The sequence below is a fragment of the Cavia porcellus genome, unplaced genomic scaffold, assembly GCF_034190915.1.
Source record: "Cavia porcellus strain 051 isolate PalLab524CR breed Dunkin Hartley unplaced genomic scaffold, mCavPor4.1 scaffold_6, whole genome shotgun sequence".
Classification (NCBI taxonomy): Eukaryota; Metazoa; Chordata; class Mammalia; order Rodentia; family Caviidae; genus Cavia; species Cavia porcellus.
This window is the reverse complement of record NW_026947489.1, coordinates 74,938,250-74,947,939: the sequence shown is the minus strand read 5'-3', so window position 1 is coordinate 74,947,939 and position 9,690 is coordinate 74,938,250. Positions and strand designations below refer to the sequence as shown.

At 45.6% G+C, this 9,690-nt stretch overlaps 1 protein-coding gene across 1 annotated transcript; it reads right to left on the bottom strand.

Annotated features, from left to right (window-relative positions):
• Positions 1-955: 955 nt before the first annotated feature.
• Positions 956-9,462, bottom strand: LOC100732381 (olfactory receptor-like protein DTMT). Its single transcript, XM_063251033.1, has 2 exons — positions 8,547-9,462; positions 956-1,001 (listed from the first exon to the last, which is right to left on the bottom strand). Exons 1-2 carry the CDS (start codon positions 9,460-9,462, stop codon positions 970-972), a joined length of 948 nt encoding a protein of 315 aa, XP_063107103.1. The 3' UTR covers positions 956-969.
• Between the last annotated feature and the right edge of the window lie 228 nt (positions 9,463-9,690).

The following is a 9,690-nucleotide window of genomic DNA, read 5'->3' as shown; positions in this document are numbered from 1 at the left end:
AACAAGGAAATGCTTATGGGAGAAGGTCGGCACGCTGATGATCAGACTCAGTTCCCCGGCGCTGTCTATGAACAAATCAATGCCATAGGGCTCCGCTCCTGGAAGCAGGTAAGTGGTGCCGGAACAGCCTCCTTGTGTCTTTCAAAAATAATTCAGGGTACCACAGAGCCATTTGTTGACTTTGTGGCCCGAATGCAAGATGCTGCCGATAAGATATTTTCTGATCCGGGAGTGGCTCGACCGCTGGTAAGGCAGCTGATTTTTGAGCAATGTACAAAGGAGTGCAAGGCAGCGATAGCTCCTCATAAGAACAAGGACCTCAACGCCTGGATTAGGATATGCAGAGAGATAGGGGGGCCGCTCTCCAACTCGGGAGTGGCTGCTCTCCTGGCCGCGGCTGTACAGCAGAGGGGACCTCGCGGGTTAGAAGGGGAATGTAAGGCTAAAGGGTGTTTTGCCTGCGGGGAGCCAGGACACATTAAACGTCACTGCCCAAACAATGCAGATGCTAGGCCTCGCCCTAGGAATGAAGAACCATATGTTTGTGGGCGATGCAAGAGGGGATCACACAAAGCTGAGGAGTGTAGGTCGGTCTTTGATGCTCAGGGCAACCGTATTTGTGGACGAGATGCTAGAGGGCCAAAAAACGGCCAGAGGGGGCCCCCTTCACAGGCGGGCCCCCGCCCCAGAGACAGGACAGCTCAGGATGGCAGCCTTCAACAAGGGCCACCCCTGGGTCAGCAGGTGTGGACCTCAGTGTCGCCTCCAGACTTATATTAGTGCCTGATATGGGTGTTCGAGTGGTTGAAACCACCTTTAAGGGACCGTTACCCAAAAATTCCGTGGGTCTGGTGATCGGGAGATCCTCCACGGCCCTTCGGGGTCTCATAGTAGTCCCGGGGGTCATAGACTCAGACTACACAGGACACATTAAAATTATGGTTCAATCTCTTGTGGGTACTATGGTAATCAATAAAGGAGACAAGATAGCGCAGCTCTTGCTGCTCCCCAGTCTCCACAAGAGATTTCCCTCAAAGCAGAAAATTAGAGAAAGTCAAGGTTTCGGTTCCTCAGGAGAAGTCTTTGAGGGACTCCATATGACACTTGGTAAAAGGCCCATGCTCTCACTTAAGGTCAATGGCAAGAATATAACAGGGCTCCTAGACACAGGAGCTGACCGTTCCATTATCTCTAGAAAGGATTGGCCCTCCAACTGGCCCACCAACACTGCAGATAACATGCTGCAGGGCCTGGGGATGGTGTCAGCTCCTCAGGTTAGTGCTTCAACCCTGCTCTGGTGCGATGAGGAGGGTCATCAGGGCCATTTCCAACCATTTGTGTTGCAGTTGCCAGTGTCTCTATGGGGAAGGGACATCCTCACTCAGATGGATGTCACGCTTACGTCAAACTGCTCCCCCCAGGCTAAGGATATACTCAGGAACCAGGGATATACCCCCGGCAAAGGCTTGGGCAATGCCCTACAGGGTCGGACATCCCCAATACCAGTAGAGAACAAAAAAGGTAGGCAAGGGCTGGGTTTTTCTTAGGGGCCGCTGAAGAAGCTCTCCTACCCACTTCGATCAAAATCACCTGGAGGTCAAATGATCCGGTTTGGGTACCTCAGTGGCCCCTGCCTAAGGAGAAGCTATTAGCCTTGTCAGAAATAGTCAGTACACAACTTAGATTAGGACACATTAAGCCGTCAACCTCCCCATGGAACACCCCCATTTTTATAATTAAGAAAAAGTCTGGCAAGTGGAGGCTGCTCCATGATCTAAGGGCGGTCAACGCGCAGATGCAGTCCCTGGGGGCGGTCCAGAGGGGGCTGCCAGCTCTCTCAGCCATCCCTCAGTCCTGGCCAGTTTATGTTATAGATCTTAGAGACTGTTTCTTCTCAATCCCCCTGCATCCAGAGGACACTCATAGGTTCGCCTTTACTTTACCCACCATTAACCAAGAAAGCCCTGATCTCAGATACGAGTGGATAACGCTGCCCCAAGGTATGGCCAACAGTCCCACTATGTGTCAGATTTACCTTGATTCCCTACTGGCCCCCCTACGGAAATCCTTTCCCAAGATAAGATGTGTGCATTACATGGACGACCTTTTGCTCAGCGGCAGGGACCCAGACATGCTAAATAATATGCTCGGCCAGTTGGTCGAGGCCCTGAGACAAGCTAATCTGCATGTTGCCCCCGACAAGATTCAGGGAGGAGAAATGGTGACCTACTTAGGCGCGAAAATCTCCCCTATGCTAGTCTCTCCACAGAAGGTCACCATTAGGACGGATGGCGTTAGGACCCTAAATGACATGCAAAAGCTATTGGGAGACATTAATTGGATTAGGCCATATTTACATATACCAAATTCAGATCTCAAACCCCTGTTCGACCTTCTAAAGGGAGACCCAGATATAGCCTCCCACAGGAGGCTCACTCCTGAGGCAAGAGCTGCCTTACAGAGAGTGGAAAAAGCCTTAGGTGGGGCTACCTTACACAGAATTGAACCAGGGCGACCCTTTGATGTCTGTTTGCTACAGACTAGTCTACAGCCCACAGCGGTGATTTGGCAGAAAGGACCATTACTGTGGATACACCCTAAGGTCTCACCTGCAAAAGTCATAGAGCATTACCCGGAGGCAGTCGCTTCATTGGCCCTTGAAGCGCATGATAGAGCTGTCCAACATTTTGGCTCAGGACCACAAGCCATCCGAGTACCCTATACCGCCAGCCAGATCAAGACCCTGGCTGCCTGCATAGATACATGGGCCATTCTGAGATGTGTTTTCCATGGGGATATAAACAATCAATACCCTAAAGACCCTATCTTGTCATTTGTCACTCAGCACCCTATAATTTTTCCAAAGGTTACTGCCTCTGAGCCATTAGTCCCAGCAACTACAATATACACAGATGGCTCCAAGACGGGGATAGGCGCCTATGTGATCCTAGGCAAGCCCCCGGTTACCATACAATTTGAACCTGATCAGCCTCAGGTGGTGGAACTGCAGATCGTTAAAATGATTCTTGAACGGTTCTCAGAAGCCATTAATATTGTCTCCGATTCTAGGTATGTGGTCAATGCTATGCAAGTGCTTGAGACTGCCGGTTTAATTAGATCCACTTCCACAGTGGCTGGGCTGTTCCTGTCTATCCAGACATTGCTTCAGAACAGACACCATAAGGTCTTCACCACCCACATAAGAGCACATACATCCCTGCCAGGGCCTATGGCACAGGGGAATGTGGCTGCTGATACTGCCACTCGCCCGTTATGGATTTTTACCTTACTAACACCAATCGAGCGAGCCCGTGCCTTCCATGATAAGTTTCATGTCAATGCCAGGACACTAGCAAACCATTTCCATGTTTCCAGAGCAGATGCACGAGATATCGTGCGACTATGTGACTCCTGTGCCACATACAAACCTGCCATACCGATGGGAGTAAACCCTCGAGGTTTGATCCCTGGTGATGTTTGGCAGATGGACATCACACATATACAGGAGTTTGGGACTCTTAAATATGTTCATGTTTCCACAGACACCTGTTCTCACGTCATATTCGCAACAGCAGAAACAGGTGAAAAAGTGTCTAATGTGATCAATCATTGCCTGGCGGCTTGGGCCACATGGGGCAAACCAAAAATATTAAAAACTGATAATGGACCAGCCTATATAGGCAAAGCCTTCAATGAGTTCTGCAAAATGATGGAGGTTCAATTAAAACATGGTATCCCATACAATCCCCAAGGTCAAGGAATCATTGAGAGGGCTCATAGAAGCCTCAAAGAAATTTTACAAAAACAAAAAGGGGGAGTAGGCCAAGGCCTGGCCCCAAAGGCACGATTATCCATGGCACTATTCACACACAATTTTTTAAATTTAAATAATGATAATTGCTCCCCAGCCGTGGAGCACTGAAACCCTTCCCCCAACCATAAAGGGTGGGTGAAGTGGAAAGATGTCCTGACAGGACAATGGATGGGCCCGGATCCAGTGGTCAGCTGGAACCGAGGCGCGGTTTGTGTTTTCCCACAGGAATCGGGACGAGAACCACTGTGGGTACCGGAGAGACTGACACGGGCGACAAAGCCCTCGACTGAAGATCAGACCTGCCCTACCGGAGATCCATCACAGACCAACCAACAAGATGAATAGAAATAGCGGTAGCCCGAAATGGACAAGAAGATCCTCAGGCATATGCATGGCTCGCTCGCCTAGCCTACGACCGAGTCTAGGGGTGGTGAGCTTCCCACACTCCTCCTCTAAAAAATTATGACATAGCTGGGTAGGAGAGTCAATGACGGGTAAGAGCGTACTCCCCCGGTGCGACTCAACCTAAGCCAGGCCCTACCCCATCCTGCACGTAAGCCGCTGGACTGTTAGATGCTGCCCAGGTCTAAATTTCTCTCCGAGGGGATTTCTTTACGGAGAGGAAATGAGTGCAAGCTTGTGTGCATCCAGGTTCCATCCAGTTTGTGCCTGGCCCTAGAAAAAGGACGAGGGCCTCAGGGCCTTGGCAGACCATGGGACGGCCGACCAGGGTCTAAGCCAAGGACCTACGGTGGGCCTACGCATAGGGCATAAGCCTCTGCACCCAGTCCAGAAAGGGCTACGATGCGCACATTCATAAAAAATAAAAAAGGGGGAGATGTTGGGAGCCGCAGCCCCGAGCCCAGTCGCCTCACTTGGCGGACGTGAGGCCTGTAGTAAAGAGTAAAGCCTGAGGTAGATTACCCCTCCCATCGAGCACGTTAGTTTCCTGCTTACCGCGTAAGCAACCCGCTCAACAATATAGTCTGCCTGGCAACTGATGATGTTAGCCAATCAGCTTGCCTTGCTTACTTTAACATGATTGGACACTGTATCCGTATATATACTGGTGCCACCCCTGGGGGAGAAGAAGAAGCCCGGAAGTAGAAGCCCAGAAGGAGCCGCGGGGAGCGGACCAAAGGAGGCTTCGGCTGGGAGCAATCCCAGGGCAGGCTGTACGGAGAAGAAAAATAAAAGAAAAGGTTGTCCACTGCCAGACTTTGTCGTGTGTCCTTCCTGCCGGCCGGGAGCGGACATCGACAGTTTGAGGTTGTAATTTGGTCTTTCGTTTTGTCATTTTCCTATATTTCTGTGTTTCAAGTGTTATTTGAAAGCTTCCTCAGGATCTGTTGAAAATCCCCTTCTATGTTTGTAGCTACTGAGACTCTGGCACCACGCTATGCCAAGCCATTGGGCCTACAGAACCAGTGGCCCTCCTCTGCCTGCTCAGAACTCCGCAGTTCCAGACAAGCTGGGCCTCAGGGACACTGTGCGCCCACCTGCCCCTTGGAAGCTCCACACTTCTTCAATTGCAGCCAGGTTAGGGTACTCACCACAGGCCTCGGTGCCTCAGGAATCTGTGGTCCCACCCTGCTTGCATAGATATCCACAGTCCTCCAGACACATGGAGAGGCCGATGCAGGCACCCCAGATCTGCCCAGCTCCTCCTCTGTACACTGATGGCTAGGCGTGGCCGCAAAACAGGCTGGGCTTGGCTGATAGTGTGGGCCCGCCCACCCATTGGGAGCTCAGCAGTTCTCCAAGTGCAACAGGAATGAGGAGGCTGATGTGGAAGCCTCAAACCCACCTCTCCCCTTCACTGCACCTGGGAGCCTGGGGGGACTCCAACAGTCTGGGCGGAGATATCCAGAGTCCTCCAGACATGCAGAGAGGCCGATGAGGGCAACCCAGATCTGCCCAGCTCCTCCTCTGCACACCGATGGCCAGGCGCGGCAGCACAACAGGCTGGGCTCCGCTGATAGTGTGGGCCCGCCCACCCGTCGGGAGCTCAGCAGTTCTCCAAGTGCAACAGGAATGGGGAGGCTGATGTGGAAGCCTCAAACCCACCTCTCCCCTTCAGTGCACCTGGAAGCCGGGGGGGACTCCAATAGTCGGGGCAGAGATATCCAGAGTCCTCCAGACATGCAGAGAGGCCGATGAGGGCACCCCAGATCTGCCCAGCTCCTCCTCTGCACCTATCCGTTTATTCTTTGTAATAATCTTTTTGGTCTGTTTTATACTCTGAGTACTTTAATGATAATTATACACAATTGATCAACAATTGTTTTTCTCTTATTTTCCTACAAAACTTTATTTTTCATTAGATAAAAGAAGAAAGAAATACTGGACAGTTTTCTTTTCTTGTGATGTCCCTGTCTGGCTTTGATTTCAGGGCAATGCTGAATTTGGAAGTATTGCCTCTTCTATAAATTTTTTCAGAGTTTGTGAAGAAATGGTATGAGTTCTTTAAGTGTTTTTGTAGAATTCAACAGGGAAGCCATCATGTCTTAAGTTTTTCTGGATGGAAAACATTACAAATTCCACCTCCTTCACTATCTGTCGTTTAGGTTTTGCTGTGATTCAGTCTTGGCAGATCCTTTGTATGTAAATCTTTCTCCAGTTCTTTTCAGTTAATCAATTTGAGATATAGAATTGTTTATAATATTCTCTTATGATTCTTTAAATTTCTGTGAAGTCAGGTGAAATTCATTTCCTTTCTTTTCTGATACTGTTACTTGAATGTTTTTCTCATCAGCAGTCTAGCTAATGATCTGTCTTTATTTTCTCAAAGATAAAAAGAACTGTTTCACTGATGGTTTGTACTATATCTCTAGTCCCATTCATTTTTAACTAATATTTAATTGTCTCTTTCCTCCCACTGATAATGAGCTTAATTTTTTCTTTTTATATTTTCCTTAGATGTAATAGTTATGATCTATTTCTTGGATCTAGATGTTCATTACTATACACTTTCCTCTTAAAACTGCTCTTCCTGCATTTCATAATTTTGTTTTATTGTGCTTCTGTTTTCATTTACCTCAAGATACTTTTAAATTGCTTTTATAATTTCTTCACTTACCCATTCATTGTTTAGAAGCATATTGCTTAATATCCATGTATTTGAATTTTCTCAAATTCCTTCTGTTACTTATCTCTAGTCTTCTACCAGTGTGTTCAGTAAAAGGCATTTGATATAATGTCCACCATCTTAAATTTGCTGAGATGTAAACCATATGTAGGCCAAACACTAAAGGAATTCATTGTACTACATTGTTACGACTTGAAAGTTTACCCATTATAGAAACTGGTGCGCTTTTATAAATACCCGGAGAATCTTAAAATAAGTCAAGAGCCATAATATTAAATGATAAAGAAAAGCAGTCTGAATAGTCCATAAATCCTTTTGTTTGCAAATAATTTGGTTCACAAACAAAATGATTTGTCAAAATGCTGTTTTTCTTGCAAACTGTGCATTGGGTGACAAACCTAACTATGGCCATTTATTCCCACACAGAGACATGCATGGTCATCTTTCCCACACAGACACACACATGGTTATCTTTTCTAAAATCATAGAGGGAATTAAGTCTGAAAACAAAGGTGTCACACACACATACATACAAACATGCACATCACAGACATACACATGGGTAACGACCTGGAAGACAGTACAAATCAAGAAATATAATATATAACAACAATAAAATCTGGGTAAATCATAGAGTTCTATGTATGTACATGTCATAAAGCATCAAGTGAAGATGTCCACTGGTAGATGAGAATACAAATTGGTACCTGGAGGAGAAGATTGAAACAAGCTTGGATGTCATCACTTAGGAAGACACCAACAAAATTAATGGACCAAGGCTGAAAACCTAAACAGTACCATATATATAGTAATAAAAGACAGACCCTGAAAAGATTTGCTACTGACCCACTTTGGGACTTTAAAAGTTCAAATTCCACATTTTTTCAATCTTTAACACTATAAGACTGCTTTTCATTGCTGGCTTTTCACAACAATAAATAAGATCATGGATACAAAGTATGTTGATAAACTCTGAAATAACAAGGAAAGAAAACAGATTATTAAAGAGTAGATAAGCATCTTTAAGGGGACAACTTCAGGGCCCCAGATATGATTGAGTTTCTACCCAAACTCAAATTAAACTACCAAAACAAAGAAAGGTAAAAGTTTATTTCAGGTTAAGGTCAAGATTTTAAAAGAAAACAATTTAAACATTAAAATAAAGAATATAAAAAAGATTGAGAGACAGAATGATGGGAATACTTAGAAGTGTTTTATTCAACAGTTAATTGTGTAGTTTAGAATAAGGAGTAGGAAACTGATGTTTGGGAATTAGTATTGGCATGATAGGTTAAAATATCAATTAAAGGTGGTTTTCAAAGATAACACATAATAATTTAGTGGTTTAATACCTACAGGCAGGTTTCAACAAAATTTTTTACATTCAAGTTGCTCAGGATCACCTGGAATTAAGAAATAGGATAACCTCCCTGGAATGTCACTGAGAACTTCTATCTATATCAACTACACATCTTCATTTCAGTTTTTTTTACTTACTGGACATTTATGTAATATTTTGTTTGCATAGAAACTTCCCTAGTAGCGAAAAAAGTCAAGAATAATATTTAGAAATTAATGTATCAACCAAAAAATTGTATTATAATTACAAATATTAATATTATGGACAAAAGAACATTTTCTTACAAATGATTCTTCCCAGGGCTTCTTTCATGTCTCTGTTCCTCAGGCTGTAGATGAAGGGGTTCAGCATGGGAGTTACCACAGTATACATTAGAGCCATTACTGTTTCCTTCACAGTGGAATTATTAGCTGATGGACATAAGTACAGGCCAATGACTGTACCATAGAACAGTGACACCACAGAGAGATGGGAACCACAGGTGGAGAAAGCCTTACGGATGCCCTGAGCAGAAGGGGCCTTGAGAATGGAGGATACAATTCGTGCATAGGAAACAATAATGAGGAGAAATGGAATAACAAGAATGATGCCTCCCATGATGAATATCACCACCTCATTAATACTAGTGTCAGAGCAGGCCAGCTTCAGCAGTGCAGACATATCACAGAAGAAGTGGGGGGTCACATTGTCCCCACAGAAAGACAATCTGGCCATGAGTAAGGTGTGCAACAGGGCATGAAACATGGTCAGCACCCAGGACAGCATCACCAGGCACACACACAGCTTGGGGCTCATGATCCTGGTGTAGTGCAGGGGAAAACAGATGGCCACATAGCGGTCATAGGCCATGACCACAAGCAGAAAGCTCTCCAGATCTCCAAAAAACAAGAAGAAGTACATTTGGGTCAGGCAGCCTGCATAAGGGATGGATGGGACTTGGCTCTGCATGTTCTTCAGCAACTTGGGCATTGTGACAGAGGAAAAGCAGAGGTCAGAGAAGGACAAGTTGCTGAGAAAAGAATACATGGGTGTGTGGAGATGGGAGTCCAGTTGTATGAGGATGATGATGAGGAAGTTCCCCAGGATGGTGGTAAGATACATGGTGAGGAACAGGCCATAGAACAGGATTTCATACTTGGACTGGAGAGGCAGACCCAGGAGGAGAAACTCTGAGAGGAGAGTTTGATTCCTTCCTTTCATGCTGTCTCCAGCATGTTTAAAACAATAGGATCCTTTAAAATCCAAATATAACTTAACATCAGTCTATGATACATGATCTCCTAAAAGTTCTGCAATAATTTACCCCACCCTCAGTGTATAAAGCAACAATCTACAGTCAAGAAATACGTCATTTCACTAAATCCAAATTACCTCTCAAACTTACTTTATTCTTTTCTAATTTGATGTAATAATATTGGCATTTCCCTA

What these genes read in the sequence shown, in the direction of transcription:
- LOC100732381 (XM_063251033.1), bottom strand. Translation starts at nt 9,462, where the DNA reads ATGAAAGGAAGGAATCAAACTCTCCTCTCAGAGTTTCTCCTCCTGGGT. An exon ending in AGCCCTGGGAAGAATCATTT is followed by an intron (nt 1,002 to 8,546) that starts GTAAGAAAATGT and finishes ACTGGGGAGCAG; the next exon opens with CAAGAGCTGCGCTATCTTGT.